Here is a 19,928-nt window from a genome sequence, read left to right as displayed (position 1 = left end):
AGGTGTGACTGCTGATCCATGAGCTAAACCAAGATTTAACAAAGCTGAGTGCGTTGATGAAGTAGGACAGGACTGCTGACTTCTTTTCTGTCTACTTAGTTGGAACAAAGGGCTTTTGTAATGCTTCATCACTCTTGAAAAAGGCATGGTTGAGGTAGAGCTGCAAGCCACCATCAGTATCTTACACCAACTGAATTATGTGACAACTGCTTTGGGATACTTGCTCTAAGTATTCCTCCCCCCACATCAGAAAATGGGCCCGTGATTCCTCAGGAGAACCATGGTAGGCAACTGCATGCTTTCTGAACAATTCAGCTATGTGGGACCCTGGAGGGCCAAGCCCAGATTTAGTCAGACCTGCCATAGCCACACAGCAGTAGGTTGTCAAGACAGTCAGATAACAGTCAGAATTATGTTGGTGTGTCCTTTCCTTTTCTTTAATGAGAAATCCAAGCTTCTCGCCTGTGGCAACAAACCTTGTCATACAGAGTCGATTATATAAATATAATACTCAAAATAACCAAAAAAACATGTGAATTTGGTTTACATGCCATTCTAGTACCGAAGCATGACGATTGGTGTGGCAAATGAATTGTGCTGCTGCAATTGTTTGTGTTTTTCTCCTTCATTTATTCATTATGTGAATATGTTTTTAATCCCTCTGTTGTATTTTCACTATTTGCCTCGTAAGACCCATAAATAAGTGTAGTTCCTGTGTAATTAAATACACACACACACACACACACACACACATATATATATATATATATATATACATATATATATATATATATATATATATATATATATATATATATATATATATATATATATATATATATATATATATGTATATATATATATATGTAGATAGATAGATAGATAGATAGATAGATAGATAGATAGATAGATAGATAGATAGATAGATAGATAGATAGATCTGTAAAGCACTTTTAATTTTTACCAGAAAAGGTTGAAAACAGCTGAAGTAAAGAAATGATATTAAGTGTGTTATTAAACGCAGTACTTGGCATCATTTTTTCAGTCTGGACAAACATACAGATAGACACTGTAAAATCTATTTCTCATGCATCCCGAGAAGCTGCTGGTCATTTAGCATCCATCACCAAAGAGAATGATATATTAGGCTGCAAGACACATAGAAGCACAACTCAGGCTGTCGAAATACTTATTCAGGAGAGAGCCTTCATGTTCCCAGTGGTTTTGGTTTCTTTCAGTTTGTCTTTGAAGAAAGCTCCCAGTAGACACACTCGGCGCTCCCCCCGTGCTACCATCAACAACAGAATCTGACAAAAACAATCACAAGTTAAAATCACCTCAGCATATTAACTCGGTTCTGCTGGTTATAACTGTTGGCTCCCATCGGCGGAGTCTTTTATCTTCCCTACTGGCGGCGCAGCTGCACTTTGTCAGTCTTTATCATTTTGTCAAGTGGTGCAGCTGCTTCAGAGATGCACCGATAAACCTGCATGTTTATGTCCTCCCGGCTAGTGCTGCGGTTGACTGACTGGAGGCCTGTGTTTATGTTGCAGCCCGAGCTCTTCCTGCGGTTATTTATGTGAATCCTTTATTAGCTGTGCGTCCCCCTGTGGTACCTTTTCTTCCCGCAGACAACAGCCGTTGGGTCACATTTTTTGACCCTTTCTTTTCTCATTTGCCCATTTCATTGCTCATTATGTATGCATGGGCTTTAAACAGGCCGTTCAAGTGTAATCCCAATGATTCCTCCTGTCCATGTTGCTCCATGACTGTGGTCCGAAATTGCATCTAATCAGTTTGTGTTTAAGCAAATGAGACCATTTATGTATATGTGTATATATATATATATATATATATATATATATATATATATATATATATATATATATATATATAGATAGATAGATAGATAGATAGATAGATAGATAGATAGATAGATAGATAGATAGATAGATATAGATTGTAATTTGCAAATAATTAGACTACAAAATAAGCATTTAAAACAAACTTGAATTTATTATTGAATATGGCTGACATAACAACAAAATGGTGTTAATAGGGCACTCTGCAGCATTTTGTATATCCAGGTCAGGCAGCAGCTGTGTAACAGAAGCAACTGCATGAAATCTTAAAGATGCCTCACAGTATTTTAATAAATAAATGAATAAATAAACAAGAATGCACAAACAATAAGAGCAATATTAATAAAGTAAATAGCACGGTTGATATTGTTACCATTTTTATTTAAATTTGTACAGTTTCACCCTCATTTTTTGTAGTGGTAGTTGAATACTCTTTCTAAGGTACAAGTCCAGGCATTATTTGCAGTTAAAGCTTCGACCTGAAGGTGGCAGTAAAAATCCACCAGTAAATTCAAAAAGCCGCTTGCCTCTGAATTATGAGCATCGTTAATCCTTCCGCTCCAGACAGCTCAGTTTGTATTCCTGTACTTCACTGTGCCCTCCTCTCCAGAGTAGTGTATTACGAACACCCACCCATGTGATGGCACAGTGGAGTGAAGATATCACCGCAATTACTCAGAAGGAATGTGAAGTTTTGTTATTATTTTATTTTATTTTATTGTTTTTATTTTTTTACAGCAAGAGCTCTACCAAGAGGGACATTTCATTTCATCACAAACTAGGTGTTCAAATCAATATCATATGCATTCACAAATCCAATCTCGCACAATTCTCTGTGTATCCAATTTATATTTTGGAGTGTGACAGATGGGATTTCCCCCCCCCCCCCCCCCTATTTTCAATTTGAAATTGAAAATGCTGTCATTATGTGCAAACTGAAAGGTTTTTATCTACATGAAATATGGGGGAATAAACACAATCTGGGCGATGCTTTTTTATTAATGGAAAAATTGTGATGAGTTTTGGAGATTAACACTCATCAAGAATGTGAGATGATCAGTAGTTTTTGTAAACTTTGCACAAAAAATAATGACTATACCACACTTCCAAGAGTCTATTGTTAAATCAGATGACACATTACAATCATTTCAAACCAATGGTGTTCATGAAGACTAATTCTACACAGTCCTTTATAGCCCAATATTTGTCTTGTCTAGACTTCTTGTAAAGGTCAGAGTCTATTCCACTGAGAATGAGAGATAGTAAAATGGTAGACAAATAAATCAGTCCCAGAAATGTTCATGTAATGCTAAAAAACCAATCAAAATAAAACTCACACAGTACACCTCTGATAATGCTACACAACTGAGAAATCGATACATTTATAGAGCTGCATATATATACAATACAACTTTATTTGTATAGCACGTATAGCACGTTTAACAGACCAGCGGTACACCAAAGTGATATATATATATATATATCCATCCATCCATTCACTTCCGCTTATCCTTTTCAGGGTCGCGGGGGGCGCTGGAGCCTATCCCAGCTGTCATAGGGCGAGGGGCGGGGTACACCCTGGACAGGTCGCCAGTCTGTCGCAAGGCTAACACACAGGGACAAACAACCGTTCGCACTCACATTCATTTGCACATTCACACCTAGTGACAATTTGGGTTATCCAATTAACCTATCCCCACAAGCTGCATGTCTTTGGACGGTGGGAGGAAGCCGGAGTACCCGGAGAGAACCCACGCAAACACGGGGAGAACATGCAAACTCCACACAGAAAGACCCTGGCCTGATGTTGGAATTGAACTCAGGACCTTCTTGCTGTGCGGCAACAGTGCTAACCAACCACATATATATATATATATATATATATATATATATATATATATATACTCCTAAGACCAAAAGGCTTTGGACAAAGTGAGTACTGTTTTAGTTGAAACATGCAAATTGTATATCTCTCATCTCAGTCTCTTTCATTCCATCTTATGACAACATTCCTGCATGCAAGTAAAATGTTCTTTTTATTTCTTCTCGTAGTCTTTCCTTCAGCGCTAACTTTACTTCCATCTATTATTATTATAAAGTTTTGCCCACACTATACCAAGTACTGAAAATTAAATGCATGTAATGTGCTGATGTTAGTGTTCTGCTGCTGCTCAAAGTAGTATTATCAGCTAAAGCTCTAAAATGTAAAGTATAATCAGTACTTAATTATACTTGATTATACTTAATTAACTTAATAATAGTCTTCGCACAATGATCACATGGGTGAATAATTTAAAGGAAATTCTTTTAGCCATTTTCCCCCTCTCCCTTCACTCTGAGGATGCGGGGTAAGCAGCTCTCTGGCTAACAACCTCGCAGAATCGCAATAAACCAAGGCACAATCCCCCCCACAAATGCTCCTCTCCAGTGGCAGCATCACCATGGTTTAAGGCCAAGGCTCTGCTCTGGGAGGTCTTGCTGGAACAAAACAAAGCACCGGAGCAAACAAAGCTGGACTACAATAACTAAGGTTCTCCTTATTGGCTTGAATTGTGCATGATTTTAAAATATCCTGTCCTTTGTCAGTACAGTAATACAAATCCGTGGCTGCATTGTTACTAAACATGAATGTCCTACTGTCTTACTGCTTAAAGTGGGTGTCCTGGCATCTTGCTACAGTGTCATGTTGGTGTCCTGCCAGTTTACCAGCTTTAAATGTGGGTGGCTGTTCTGGCGCCTTGCTGTTGATGGTGGGTGTCTTGCTACTGACTTCAGTTTTTATACTTTTGTAGCCTGTTTTGTGTCCTGTATAGACAGTTTGTCTCTCTTTAGCTGTCCTGCAGCTATTAGCACAAATGCTGTGAGACTGTTGCCTCGAAGACTATTTTCCCCTCAGTGACAACATCCTAAAGTTGGAGAAATAATACACAGAGCTCAGACATTTTTCTCCCATCACCAGGCTTCTTTATCCAGTTACCTTCACACCCAGTGACCATAATTCCCTAGTGGTTCATATGTCTAAAGAGAACCAGTCTGAACCCACATGCTTCTTTATAATACACTAAATGTTACCGTAGGTTATTCCAAGAACCTTCATACTGACTGAAATATTCAAAACAAAGATGCACGGGCTACCTTATTGCATCAGAAATTTTGTAGGGGCATGCCAACCTGAGTCATAGGGAAAACTATGATTCAGGTTGGCATGTTTGGTATCTCAGCCTTGGCATCTTTGACTGGCTTAAACAATATCTTCAAAATATTGTGAGATTTCCTGAAAAATAAGATATTTATTGGTTAATACTCTGTGTTTGTTTGTTTTGCAGAGGGGAGTCTTAGTGCGTTAAGAACCTGATTCGTCTCTTGCTTGGCATTCATTACCTTTTCTACCTGATTCATTTCCTTTTCATACTCATTGTGCATTTTTACTTTTCTCCTCAGCAGCAGCCATTTAAATGAATTGAGATATTCCTTAAAAAGGCCGAAAAAATGTTGACATAATTGTTGTGGTTGTTGCATCGTGTTACGTCTGGTTGTGCCAGCAGATTTTTTTCGTCTCCTTCTTTCCCGCCTGATATCAGACTTATTACACTCTGATTCAATCTATAATCTGACATTGTCTTGACTTGATTTCCGCAGGAGAGGGGATTTGATTTCTTTTAAACAATCACTGTAGACCAACGTATCCGCCTCGTTCCAATGTCAATTTAAGCCTTGCCAACATACTGGTTTTGTCTTTGTTTTAGGAGAATGAAAAAGTAAACTATGCTGTCTTCTTTTTTTTCTTTTGTTATCTCTCTTGGTGCACAGCTTGACAACAGTGTTAGTCCTGCCCATGGCTCCAATTGGCTAATCTTTAGTGCTAGAGCAGTCACTGAGCCATTTGCTTTTTAAACTGACAAACAGCTGTTTCGTGTCACATGCCAGACAAATCAGTCAACTCACTGGAGTGGCTAGATTCAGAGGTCTACATCCAGTCTACTCTGACTATAAGCTGTCGACGAGCTGTTCTTACAGTGGCAGTCAACTGATTTTGAAATGTTGGTCCGCTATACAAATGGCCTGTGAAGCATGGCTCTCTGAAAGTCTCTGAAGAAATCACTGCAGAATTTCCTGGAAAACAGAGACATTTTTTTATTCTTGCTTCTTAGCACGAAGCAAAAAACGCTGAGGCAGACAGGTGGAGAAAAACTTCAAAAACTTAAAGCAAGCTGAAACTTGCAGGAGCATTTAGAAACCAAATGGCTACACTGGGCTTGTTTCGTTTGTCATTTTACCCGAATGTAAAAACAGCAAGAACTACAAAGAGTCTCAAGGCTCTCTGCAGCATTTTCTAAGGCACGGTAATCAGTTACAACATGTTATTCTTCCTTATACTTCAGTCTTCAGATCCAACACACAGCGGGAACTTCTCTGATCCTCCTCTTGGATTTTGATGTTAAGGGTTAATAGAGCGCTGCTCTATTTGTTTGTTTGTTTGTTTGTTTGGGTGCTTTTTGTACTGTAACATACAGGAAGCTGTATTACCTTTTGTTTATTAGTAGTATAACCAACAATGGCTGTTTGGCTTTACTGAGATTAAGGCTGTGTATTCCGCTATCTCCATTCATTTGTTGTTAACATGTGCTGACAAACTAAACGTTTCAGACAAGATGTTCAGAGCTTATTTCAGCACCAGTTCTGTGAAAGCACATTTCCATACTCCTGCACTGAGAGAGAGAACCAACTGACAGGGAACTGCCTTAAGCTTCAGCTTTGCTGCCAGACTCCTCTCTCTCTTTTTGTTTTCTCTTTCCTTTTCCACACAAAATGTTGAATGGCACTGTAGATGTTGAGGATGGAAATTTATGCAAGGGAATGCTGATTTTTTTGCTCTCTCCTCGTTGCAAACTCTCTGTAAACATACATAATGGACTATGGAGATTGCAGTACTTGCTAACTTGTATTTTTGAGGTTAATATTCATGTGTGGGGAGAGAAGAAGAGCAACGAGGCACTCCTTCAGAAAGTAAACAGTCTTCAGTAAAAGCAACAGCACTGCTGACAGACCATTATTTTAGCCAGTTTAGAAGAGGGATATCTTGATTTACTGAAGCAACTGTCAGTCAATATCGCCGCCCTTGGATATGTTATAGCAAGACAAGTGGAAATGCTGCCTGCTGGGACTGCTGTAGCCTGAAGGTAAAGAATAAGGCTTGTGACCAGAAGGCAAAAGGATGGGGTTTCTGGATGGGGGAAATGTGGACCCCTAAAAAAGCTATTATAATGTGCAATCCCTGAAGAACCAATATTAACATTAAATGCTCTTTAGCAAGGAGCTTAACCCATTTGCCCATTCAGCTGGTTAGTCTAACAGAATCTGTTGCATTTTTCAACAATTTGCTCAGAATTCAGCTAAATAGGACGTAGTCCCAAGGCTCAGTGGTGTGGGTAGATAAGGTCTTCCTGTACTTTATGTTTAATTTGAAGATCTAAACTCACACACATGTCTGCCGCTCAAAGTGCTTTTATTTTAAAAAGACAAAACAAAACCTAGAACACTTTGCATTTGTGGCTGAATTTTCTCCTAAGTATAGTCTTACTCTATTTCCAACTATAACTCCTTTAACTTTTAGCCAAATCACAGAAAACGTTTGAGCATTCATTCTTTCGTCTAGGAAGGTCTAAAAAGTTTCACAGAGTGATACACAAACCTAAAGCACACATTGATTTTTGAGCAATTAGTAGTTCAAAGATTCCAGTTTTCATCATTATTTCAACAGTGACCTCAGTGGGATTAAGAGGCGGAGGTATATTAACATTTACTTTTACTTTGTAGCCAGAATTTTTAAATTTGCTTGTGTAAGATTTGTGTTGCAATATTGCTCTCTGAGTGTTTATGACTGGAATTTTGCACGTAGGCAATATTACAAGATTGGAGAAAGTGCAAGATGAAAAATATACACTTATAATAATATATTGCATGGCTTACAGAGCTCCACAGTAACCTTTTTAATTATTTAGTTCAGGCAACATAGTCAGCTGGAATCCCCGGGATTCCAAGCAGCACAGGTTGTAGGAAAAACACTCGAAATTGGTTGGCGTCAGGAGTGATTTTGTGTTTTGCAAATATAAAGAAATCATTGTGGCAACATAAAAAGACTTTTTTTGTACCGTACAAATTGCTTTTAGGACTAACAACATAACAACAAACTGCATTTTCTGATGTCATCATGGCTGTTTAGGTGTTATATAAACAATCTATCGGTTTCCAAAAATGTATTTTCATCCAAGCAGAATTCCTACAAAAACAAACAAAAACACTAAACAGTTCTTGGCTCCAACTGAATCAAAGCATCCTATTTAGGCTAAATTCAAAATTCAAATGAAGCATTTGGAAACAAAATACACAAATCAATTGATGTGACATTCAGGCTTAGCTATGGGAATTATCTAAACGTAATCTTGCATAATATCAACAATTCATGCTCATTTTATGGTAATTATTCTTCATTATGATAAGATGCTCAACAGGTTGGCTCAGAGCAGCGGGACTGCAAGTTTCAGGCTGATGTGACACATGATTGAGACAGATTATGGAGGTCCAACGAGATGCTCTCCACAGTAACCATGGCAAGCTGCGGTCTAGCAGACTCATTACAACTGGTCACTATGGGTTTCCATGCATGAACTTATAATTACGCCAAATAAATGGCTGGAAATCTTTCAGTATGGAAAATGAGCTAGTACTAGGGCACAATAGACTTCAAACTCTATTAAACCTGTAATGGAAATCATTTATCATGCCTATGGTGTGTGACCCCCACCTTTTGTATGGACTGCTTAATATTCTACCTGTATTACATGGCTCGGAATCTGACTTTGAACATCCTCTCAGTGCTCAACATTTTGTTCTTGAGCTGCTCTAACTTTCACAAGGTTAACTTGAAGCATCAAAGTGATCTGCAAGGCAAGTGAGACTGGGGTGGGAAGATGATTTAATTACAGCACATTTCTATCTTTTCCTATCCTAGTGCAGGTCTGACCTAGGGCTCAGGTGTGGTTAATTTAAATAATCAAGCCTACATGCCATACTGGACAACATCTGCTTTAACTTTGAACTATTATATTGTAAGGTCTACATTATCTTGTATTCCAACAGTGAATAAACTTTATTTCTATTTCAGCTTCTTCTGCTAACAAAGTTTTGTTGTTTTTTTATTTGGTTATTTTAAAAGTTGTTATAAAATTATGTACAACACAGAGGATTGCGATAACTTTGCTACGTTAGATACTGAGCCTGCAATCGTACCATACCAGCTGACAAAAGCCCAGATCAGTTGATGGCTACGGAATCAACTGGCAAAACAAATGTAAGACATACATATTACTACTTGTCTGCAAACACTCTAAAACTACGACTCATGTCCAAAACTGTGAAAAGGAGAACACAAACCAGAACCCAAGAACATTCTCTTTCAAAGTAAACAATGCACCTTTTAAACTCTGTTGGGTGGAGTCGTAAGGGGCAACTTTTACTTTGAAAGCATAAAATGTAAAAGCAGGAAATATTTCCTGTTTTCACTTTTTACTATTACTTTGCTAATAGTTAGCCAGTGTTTGCAGACAAGCTAGCATCTTCCATGCAAACGTCAGGCGAGTGTAGCAATGTCCTAGTGACCAGAGAAATATGGGAGGTCCCACTGCAGAGCTATGAGGCCCAGTACAAATTACTGCATACTGAAATCACATTCTTCTTCTGATTATAGTGGTTATGACTGAAATAGAGTTACTGTGAAAAGTGGGATAAATAAATGAGGTGTGTGTGTGTGTGTGTGTGTGTGTTGGGTTTTAACATAATTTCTCCTTTACTGCAATGAACTGTTTCTGAACTATTAAAGTTACTCAGACACCCCCCCCCCCCCCCCCCCCTGGCATTTCCAAGATTTGTATTTTATCTCTACATAGGTTTTACATTCTTTTCTATAAAGTTTGTTTTCTATCAACATTTCATTGAAATTACACATACTATAATAAAGCAAAAAAAAAAAAAAAGACCTGGTATCTTTTCGTCAGAGTTTATTATTTCAGTTTATTCAGGTCTTCATTTTCCGTTTTTGCTCACTAAAATTTGGTACCAGACCTTGATTTCTGCTTGAAGTGCAGAGCTTCAGTAATAATTGCACTATAAATCTGTTCATGCCTTCACTAAACTGTGACTTTGCTGTTACTTGCAGCCACGACCTGGCATTGCTAAATGTTTCCACTAAATGTTTTGGCTCGTACCTCCACCTATCTATCACAATGCAAGGAAGTAAAGAGAGGTGTACTGTTGCAGGAACAACCAACACCAAACAATGCGAAAAAAAGAAAAAAGAAAGCCTTTCGCCAATAGCTATAGCTGCACTGGCGCTGACATCATATCACTCCCACATCTCCCTCTCTTGATTTCAGCCCCACCCGCTCCTTTCCATTACCAAGTCGGTCCGTGTCCCCGTGTTATTTAAAGCCGGAGATCCTCCCTCTCGCCGAGCCACTGTGTTGCATCTGTCTGCCTCGCCGCTTGTGTGTCTGGGTGCGTGTGTGGATGAGAGTGCGCTAAAAAACCCAGGCAGCCAGTGGGAGAGCTAGAGAGCGAGGGAGAGAGGCACGGGGGAAAGGCAAAAATCATCCAAGAAGGGAGAAGGAACGGGAGTGTGAGACAGCTATGAAATTCATCCAAGCTATTTGCTTACTGCTTCTCTGTCCAGCTCTGAGCCTCAATACCAGGTAAGAGATAAACAAGAAAACATTTCTTTTCTTTTTTCTTTTTTCTCCTGTCAGTTTCATCCTGCCGGAGACTCTGAAACAAAAGGGGTGTCTTGGTTCAAAGCATGGTATTCTGGAGGTCTGCTCAGTCCTGCCAAATACTGAAGCGTTAATTCGTCCCGGCAGTGGCTCTGTGTGTGCTAAGAATGTTAGAAACTGAGAGACTTAAAGGAGGAAGGAAGAGCTTAGCTGTTGAACTGGGCTATTATTTTTTTTAGTTCTGAAGCAGGCTGAGACACAGTTGTCCTTTTGTGGAGGTAATTCACTGGATTTGCCTCCTCCGCTTTCCCCTGAATAGTGGCGACATTGCTTTTTTTTTTTTTTTTTTTTTTTGAGGACTTTTGCTGCCTGGTCTGGGAGGGAGCAAGTTGAAGTCAGGGGAACTGAGAGAAAGGACAAGGCGACTTGTGTTGCAGTGCCTTAGAAAGAGCAGGTGTGTGCGCGTTTCCTTTCGCTTATCTGCAATATTTAAAAAAAGCTCAAGGAACAGTGATAGACAAGAAGGATGGACAAATGAAGAGAGCGATGTGTAGAGAAGGAGAGTTTTGATGATTAATTAAATCATTGATAAAATCATCCTTCTTCTCTGCCACTGCCTGACACCACTGCCTTAATGAGAGCCGTGAGAGGGGAAATTCAGGGCTTTGACTTTACCATAGAGACATCACACCAGGAAGGCATGCATTATAAAACTTGCCTTTTCCGCCTTTTCTTTTCTCCATCCCATCTTTTAGTGGTGAGTGAGTGGAATGCAGTTTCTGGGGAAAACATCCACGGGGAGAATGATGTCTTTGAACTCAGTGTTTTTTGCTGTTGATTTGAACCAAATGGACACATGTCTGTGCATTTGTTAGTGACATGCTAAACACCATCAGGGCTAGCAATTATTTATTTTGCCTCAAGGGTTACAACAGAGGAGAATTTGTAGAGAAAGTCAAGGTTACTGCACACATCCAACATATTTGTCAATAGCAGAGAGGTAGCACTGATGATGTATGAGTCATATAACTAGGGGCTATATTGATGTATTAACCTCTAGCATTTAGCAGTCAGCAATCCAAGTACTCACGCATTTTTTATTTAATTATTTATGTTCGTTTAGCACACCTACAATTAGATGTTTCCTTTAAGTCATATATACAAGTAATCTTCTGGTAACAACTTTTTAATCATTTATCAGTTTTTTTTAAGGGTTTTTTGAGTTCGCAGACTCATTTAGCCATTTTCTAAGCTCTGAAACTAATAGTGCTTTTGTTTGACTTTGATTAATTAAAATATACGCTGTCTCCCAAGATTTATTTTTAAACCGTGTATACCATTATTAGTCTTAGAGGTAATCTTTGAACACTAATTGGAGAGCAGGGCATTACAGTGGTAATTTGGCAGGTCAGCACAGATTGTATGTTACGTCTTGAGGGGGAAAGTCATGAAAAGTAATTACCAGAACACACAGATGTAATCAGTGTTTTATAAGACGGTTTGTTTCCAGACTTAGCATTAAAAAAAAAAAAGTAATTGGATTGGAAGGCTGCGCTTGGTTAAGAGCGGAGGGCTGGTCGAGAAATAAGGTCAATTGTGACCTTCTGAACTTCAGGTCATGTTAAAAAAAAAGGGAGAAAAAATGTTCACACCTGAATAGATTTGCAAAGCCACGTCTGCCTGCTTTGCCTTCAGGAAGCAACATATCTGACTAGCTAATCTTATAATGCCGGAATTGAAAAAAAACAACAACCCCAAAACAATCATTTCGGCGAATTCAAATAATAAACTCCTACATTATTTTTCTTTTTCTGGAGCCCCAGTTTTCTTTAAATTGATCTTTTTATTCTCTGTGGTAATTATTCAGATTCAGTAAAAAAAATTGCATGCTTGTTTTTTTCAGGCTCAGATTTCCATGATCGCCAATGAACTTTTTGGCTCGTAGTGAAAGATGCTTCTATTATTTTGTCTAACAATAACGTGGTGACACTTTTGCTCAGGACTGTGAGTCTACAGATGGCCATGGTTTTAAATGTTAATGAAAAGGACAGCATAAAGGCACCTCTACAGGGATCCTTGGATGGATTCAATTAAAGGTCTCCACTGAGCAGGTTTAGTTCTCCTGCTGTGGTTGATATGCTTAAAGGTAGACATGTCAGATATACGGCTATGCATTTCAATAGCCAGCTGTGTATTGTTCTACTAAACTGTGTATTAATCTAGCGTCCCTCTACAGTGATCCTGCTGTGGTAATGACTGTTACATTTTTTTTATTGTTGTTGTCATATTTATTTGTTTTCCGAACTTGTTTGAAGTGGTACAGACGTTTAGATTTTTTGAACCTCTTCTGTGCCTGTTGTGTTTCTGTTTTCATTCAAATTCTTAAAATTTCCTTTTGCTCCTTTCTTATTGTTTTAATAAAGCCACATGCCACATGCCAAACCTGGGAATGACGTTGGTGCCGCGGGTGGCTTTTTGTTGTTTGATCCAGCTGGTACTCCAAACAATAGCTGATTGCTTCTTCAAGCAGCTGTCACATTTTTGCTGTTATCCTGGAGGTCATGGGTCCAAACATTGCTTATCATTTGTGACATCCTCATTTTTTCTTATAATAGTGTGGCACTGAAGAGACTGACTGCGAGGTGTATCTGCACCAGTAAAATGAATTGTGACTGTGACTGTCTAGTCTGTGTATTGCTCTGGCTGGCTTTGCTTGATTCATTTCATCAGTGGTGCGTAAGAGAATCCATTTCATATGTTAACTGCAGCCTCTATCCTGCGACCTGATAGAGTCACCTAAAGAAGTGAGAATTAATAAAATAGGAACTGTGTCAAGTTTTCATGCGTGATGGCTGCATTTCGATGTGCCTTTGGTCTGCTTAAAGGTGCTGCGGGGAGGTTTTAAAAGACAAAACATCCTTAACAAACAATGGCAATAAATAAATAAATGAATAAATAAATAAAGAAGAAAACTTTGAAACTTCAAGGCTGTTATAAAGACCCTTCTTCCAGATGAGCATAGAGGAATATGGCACAAGCCTTCATAACTTTCTGTCAGACAGACTTTATAATATGTGGGTAATGGTTCTTTTTAACCTAATCAAATAGTTTTGTTGGCTAAACCAAAGAAAACTCTAACTGAAAGTCATTAAAGCCACAAGGGAACTATGGAGTAAGCTTTGCCACCAGATACCACTACAACCATGTTTATTTCTGTTTTACTGTCTTAAAATCTAAGACTTTTAATAGGCTTACTAACTAAAAGTACGTATAAGAATTCTGTTAACATTTTAATGTCATCTCTGTAAAAACTGTAAAACTCAAAATGCTGTTTCCAGTTCTCGGTTATTTAAGTCCTTTATAAAGAATTATGGTGTTTTAATGAATTGAGCGGGTTACTCGGGCCACATAATAGTGGTGCAGGGCCATGTGTCATTGCAAAAATCAATTGGTACTTAGGCACAACACAAGGTTGCATTGACATCAGTCCCATGAGATATGACTTTCCACTTCTGGGTCAGCACTGGGGGCTACTACAGTAAGCTTGTCTCCTCTGCATTTGGCTTTTTTTTTTTTTTGCTCTATACAGATCAAACAGCTCCACCTTTTTAAACTTTCACATATTCCCTTTCAGAGCATTTCTTGAAACATATTTGACTCATTTCTTTGACACTGTCTTTGATGTCTCTTACCTTAGCAGACTCCTCTTGGAAACAGGGATATCTGGTGGGATCTCCACAATATCAAATATTTATGAGTATTTTGGACTGCAGTTGAGTACAACAGTGTTGCTTTATATATTAATAGCTAGTAATAGAGATGTTACCGGTCACATTGCAAATTATTATTTTAAATTGAGACTGCCCTTAACGTTATATAAGGTCAGACATGAAAAGGAGGGTCATTCCTACATCTGATAAAAATACAAACAAACCAAAAAACAAAGGAAAATCATCAGATTGCTGTTTTTGGTGATTTTGCCTTTAATAATAAGCTTTTTTTTTCTTTTTGAAACTGTGTTCATGTCCATTAGTGACATTTTAAAGTGGACCTCTTTTGTTTTTCGGTATTTCCTGCTGCTACAATGGCCGTAGTTTCAAATCAGGGTCAGCATTTATACAAAAAAGGCTGACAAATCAAAAGATTTAGATCTTTGTGGTGTCAGAGAGTGCGGATATTATTAATATTGTCATCTCAGGCACACAGTTTAAGCTTTGAGCATAGCGGCCCCATCCATCTGCTGTTAAATCCTTCTGTTTGTGAAGGGTAGCTATAGCACAGTATGAGATAACCCAGGATTAGTTTGAACTTTGACCCACACAAATGTGCTTTAGTCGAGTCCAAGAACAAAAATATAGAGCAGAAAATGAGCATTAATAGGTCAATTTGAAGGCAGGAAACGGCAGGTAGGAACTTTTTTGGTTTTTTTTCTCTTTTCTCTTCTCCACGCTCTTCCATATTTAGTTTTGAGAATCAATCTTCTTTCAGGGAAATGGAAATAAATATCACAAAATACAAATTAATGTGCTTATTTTACAGCATTTCTTTTGAAATTTAATGTCTCTCATTTCCTGTTCACTTAGCTTATGTTCCATATTTAAACATGACATTTTATTCATGTTTAAATATGGAAGTAATCAATTGGGGAACTTCATTGAGACATCTGTTAGGTTAATTAAAAATATGTCTTGCCTCAAGCATCAAAACTTTGTGCTCTGTCTTAATTTACGTAGGTCCTTGTGGAAATGGTTCAGTACATCTGCATTTTCACATCACAGAGAGCGTTTTCTCTTATAAAGCAACATCTCAACGTGCAACTGTTTTCTCATCCAGTTGAGTAGAAAGAGTGCAGAAATGTGCTCGCAGATGCTGCCTTCGCCTCACGTGTGCGGAGCTGAAAAATTGCAGCAAACCTTTATTTCCATCAAATCAATATTTTGTTACAAATGATAAACATATTCAAACAAGATGTACAGCAGTGGAGAGAAACTCCACATGACATTTCATTGTGCAAGTGCTCACAGTTTGATTTATTTTCAGCTTTGCATTTCTAAATTTTATGGATAAAACAAGCCGCATACAGAGTGAAGCTGCTCATAAACATCGTCTGGCACATGGGGAGAGTGAGAATTAACTAGTCAAGCATGGAGCTGATGTGGAATTAGATCTAACTGTTGAGGAGGATACGATGGTAATATAAAGCTATACATTGATGGGACTTCAGTTGGTTGGCGGGGATAATGACAAAATGGAAACAATTCACCCTGAACATCGTTTACCATTTGAGTGATAAAAGGGCAGCTGTTTTTAAAAATAAGGTTCTGTTAATTAAGTGTGTGACGCAGAGCTTACCTATGTTCGTTCTTAAAGGCTTAGCTGTGTGGCCATTTTTCTCAATCGGTATTAAGAGCGAGATCGTTAGCTAAATGAACTGGTCCTTTTGTTTGTACTGAAAGACATTTGGGTATGCTGGCGTGTTTGGACTGACATGCTTTTTGCAAACATTTAGGAATTTTGTAATGTGGCAAAATGTGTAGGAAAGAGACCGAAAGCACACCAACTCTGATCTGTGTAATTACAATAAGGTAGCAACGTCTGAGTGACTTTTCAATGTACAGCAGTACACAGCTGTATCATGATTCGGCCAAGGCAGCATGACACATTTGCATAGATGAAAATTACTTGGAGAAAAAATAAGCATGATTTCCTATTTTCACATTTTGCCATAGCATCAAACAGCATCTATAGCAGAGGCATGATTATAGATATGACTTTCAGGGACTCCTCAAGATGAGACAAAATGATATTTGTGCAGCTCAGTAATGTCCTCCACAAATCAGACTGTGAATGATAATTGAAATTCAAAGGACATGGCGTAATGGTCACACCATGGCAACCACACTGGCCACATGACAGTAATGAAGTGGGCTACAATAAACAGAACCTTGGGTGGCTCCTACAAATGAGAAAGTAATTAAAAGGACCACGATTGGTGCTGGGTGAAGAGTAGACAGGCATTCTATATTCAAGGCCACATTTCAGGTACTATGTTCTCTAAAAGATATCTGCAATGACAGCAGTGTTTATTCTTCAAACACTTCAAAAGATTTGTCATGTAACGGCACATTATCCCATGTGCCATATGACAACCTGGATATTTGCTTGATGTAACAAAACAAAGATTTTGGAAATATGGTGGACGAAAAGATTAAAAATTCTACCAAGATAGTGTCATTCTTTTTCAACAAAAACACTGCTGAAATTTTAAAAGAACTTTGGGATCAAATAAATATTGAGAAAAATGTGAGCTTGACTGGTGCAGCGGTGCCCGACCTTCTGTTATCTCGATCTTAAAAGCTTTACCACAATTATCATTCTCCTTAAATAACAAATGTGGCCTGGCATTATCAGGTAAAATGCTTGTTGCATGACTGCATTTAGCACTGACGGATGACTGCACTTCAAATGAATTGCAAATGCTAATTATCTAAAATTGCCCAGTAAACGAAAATAGACTTAATACCATTTCTTCAGTGTTTTCAGTGTGGCGTTAGTGTTCTGCCTTTGCAGTGTTGGATTCAGTGTTGGGGGATATTATTGTTCCTGAATTCAATGATCACAATTATGGTTGCTAATTAGCAATTATGCCACTTGAGTTCGTCAAGTTCCTAATTTATCTGTAAAAGGGCAGAACACAAAAGAAATCAACAAACAAGCCCTTTTATTTGTGCTTGCATAACTGTCAACTGATCTCCATTTGTTTGGGAGAAAAGACAACAATGGCACAGAGTAGTCTACAAGTTTGAAGCAGTGCAGACATGCACATTTCTTTCAGTTTGTTGCATGAAAGGAGATGAATGTGACTGTAAAGTGTAAAGATGTTCGTGTTTCTCCTATTAGGACAGGAATTTTGTCTGATATGTGGAATGCATAGAGTTTAAGGCTGTGTCGTTAACTGGCAAACAGTAAAGCATTTCCACTTTTCTCAAGGATCTGAAATGAATAATTTTTTTTACAGGATATCAGAAATAGAATTAGGAATATAAGTAGGAAAATCCTAAAGCTTTGGAATCGTAGTACTGCTGAATTGACACTAAAATTAACACTAATGAAAGTACCGTTTGTCTTAACCCTGAAAGCTATAAGCATGGTTATGCAAAACCATAAGCAAAATACACATCAAGTAACTATGTACTACAGTTAGAAAGTATCTTGAAAGTAGAAATAAAAACAGCTTCCTACTGTGACTGGAAACAAGCAACTGCAACAGAGAGCAGAGACAGAAAACCAAAAAAAAGATGCTAAAATGTTCTGTGGAACTAAGAGTCAAGTGATAATTTTCTGTGACTCCACCGCCATGTGCAACATCTTTCAGATAAAAAGCTGTGCTTTCCTGTGTTGTTGTTAATGCTATGTCTTGAACTGTGGTGAACACCCTCTCTGCTGTAATGTTAGGGAAAGTCATTATTATCCATAACATGGTATGGGCACAGGTCCCATCCGGTCATTAAGTCTGACGTCACTAGCCGTGTCTGGGCCTAAACTCCGCTGCAGGTCCATATAGCACCTGTATAAAAAAGCCCAAAGCCAACTGTACTTCCTCAGGAGGCTGAGGTCTTTTAACATCTGCAGGAAGCTCCAGAGGATGTTTTACCAGTCAGTGGTTGCTGGAGTACTTTTCTATGCTGTGGTGTGCTGGGGGAGCAGCACAGCAAAGAGGGACTCATCCAGGCTGGAGAAACTGATCAGGAGGGCTAGCTCTGTGGTCGGCATGAAGCTGGACACTCTGGTGACAGTGGCAGAGAAAAGGACATTAAAGAAACTGATGGACATTATGGACAATGCTGGGCATCCTCTGCACACGGCCATTAACAACCAGAAGAGTCTGTTCAGTGACAGGTTGCTTCTCCCAAAGACAAGAACTAACAGACTTAAAAACTCCTTTGTCCCACACGCCATCAGACTGTTTAACTCCTCTCTGGAGGGGAGAGGGAGGGGAAACAGGAGGACAAAGGAGGGGGGAACAACTAAGCTGTAGTGCCTCTTCACCTCACTGTGCAATACCTTTTGTGCAATACTTTTGTAAATAGTCAACAGTGCAATAGACTCAATACTTGAAATGTGCAATTCACTTGTATTTTATTTTTTATTCCTATTTATTCTATTTATCCCCTTCGTATATTTTATTTATATTGTCTCTGTATTTATATATGTGTGTGTGTGTGTGTGTGTGTGTGTGTGTGTGTGTATATATATATATATATATATATATATATATATATATATATATATACATATATATAATATTCTGTAACTCTGTAACTTCTGTCGGTGCTGTGCTTTTTGGAAATCGAATTTCCCAGAGGAACCCACCCGAGGGATTAATAAAGTTCTATCTAATCTAATCTAATCTAATCTAATATATCAAACGATCACTATGGCATTACTAAGAGTTGAAAAACTGTCTAAAGTCTTTCATCTTTAATAAAATGATCAGCGTTCTGCTGTACCAGGTGTAACAATTGAGTTTAACATCCAGGCATCCATGAAAACGGAATTTATGACATTTAACGGAGTTAGAAGTTAGCAGGAAGTTAGCTCGCTAGCTTCCATCTAAATACAATATAGCATATCCTGACTGTGGGGTTTTGGAAACAAATTACAATGTACAGCTCTGTTATCACTTCCAACATAAATGAAGACAGAAAACTAAACAGCAGTGATGTTTGTAGGGTTACTGAAGTTTGGCTAGCTGTAGCTAATGATGTGCTACGTGACCGCTAGCGACACAGCTATAGCATAATATAAACAAGCTAACTTTTTTTCCACTCGATAAAAGTTAGCGTGAGTGTTCTCGGTGGTCAGGAACAAATGTAATCGCATGGCAGGATGCTGCAAAAGGACCAAACTTCAGCCAGGAGAACAACTGAGATAATCCATCCACAATACGAGGTTAGTCATTCATATACTGCTGCATGGGCTGGGCTGTAGTTACATCCTATGATTTTAAAAACTGAGCTTAAATAAATGATTAGCGGTAATAAAAGCCGAGGGAGGTCAACAGTGATCACTGACTGTTTTAGGAGCTTTTTGAGATCAAATAGAAGAAAATATAAAACATTAAACATGTTAACAACACAAAAGCCATATTAAACGCAGACTACTTTAGGCCCGGAAATAGGATTCGTCACGTCATCACTTAACGACCGGATAAAATGGAGCAGAACATTTCACTTATGCTTTTCCACCACCAGAGCTGGTTGAAGTTTTATAAAGTACTGCTCTGCCCAATATTTGTCAG

General features: G+C 38.4%; 1 protein-coding gene across 3 annotated transcripts in view; it reads left to right on the top strand.

Moving 5' to 3' along the window:
- The first annotated feature begins 10,321 nt into the window (after window positions 1-10,321).
- luzp2 (leucine zipper protein 2) overlaps window positions 10,322-19,928 on the top strand; it is a 162,036-nt gene continuing 152,429 nt past the window's right edge. The window contains exon 1 of one of the 3 annotated variants that reach the window (XM_076885049.1): window positions 10,322-10,609. In XM_076885049.1, the coding sequence (XP_076741164.1) occupies window positions 10,548-10,609 (62 nt within the window). In that variant the 5' untranslated portion in view covers window positions 10,322-10,547. Of the gene's footprint in view, window positions 10,610-11,007; window positions 11,082-19,928 lie in introns of those variants that run through there. The other 2 variants (XM_004558087.4, XM_012920953.2) reach the window with 2 other exon arrangements.

This window comes from Maylandia zebra, linkage group LG1 (assembly GCF_041146795.1).
Source record: "Maylandia zebra isolate NMK-2024a linkage group LG1, Mzebra_GT3a, whole genome shotgun sequence".
NCBI lineage: Eukaryota > Metazoa > Chordata > Actinopteri > Cichliformes > Cichlidae > Maylandia > Maylandia zebra.
The sequence above is the reverse complement of the archived record's forward strand: the minus strand, read 5'-3'. Positions and strand labels throughout refer to the sequence as shown.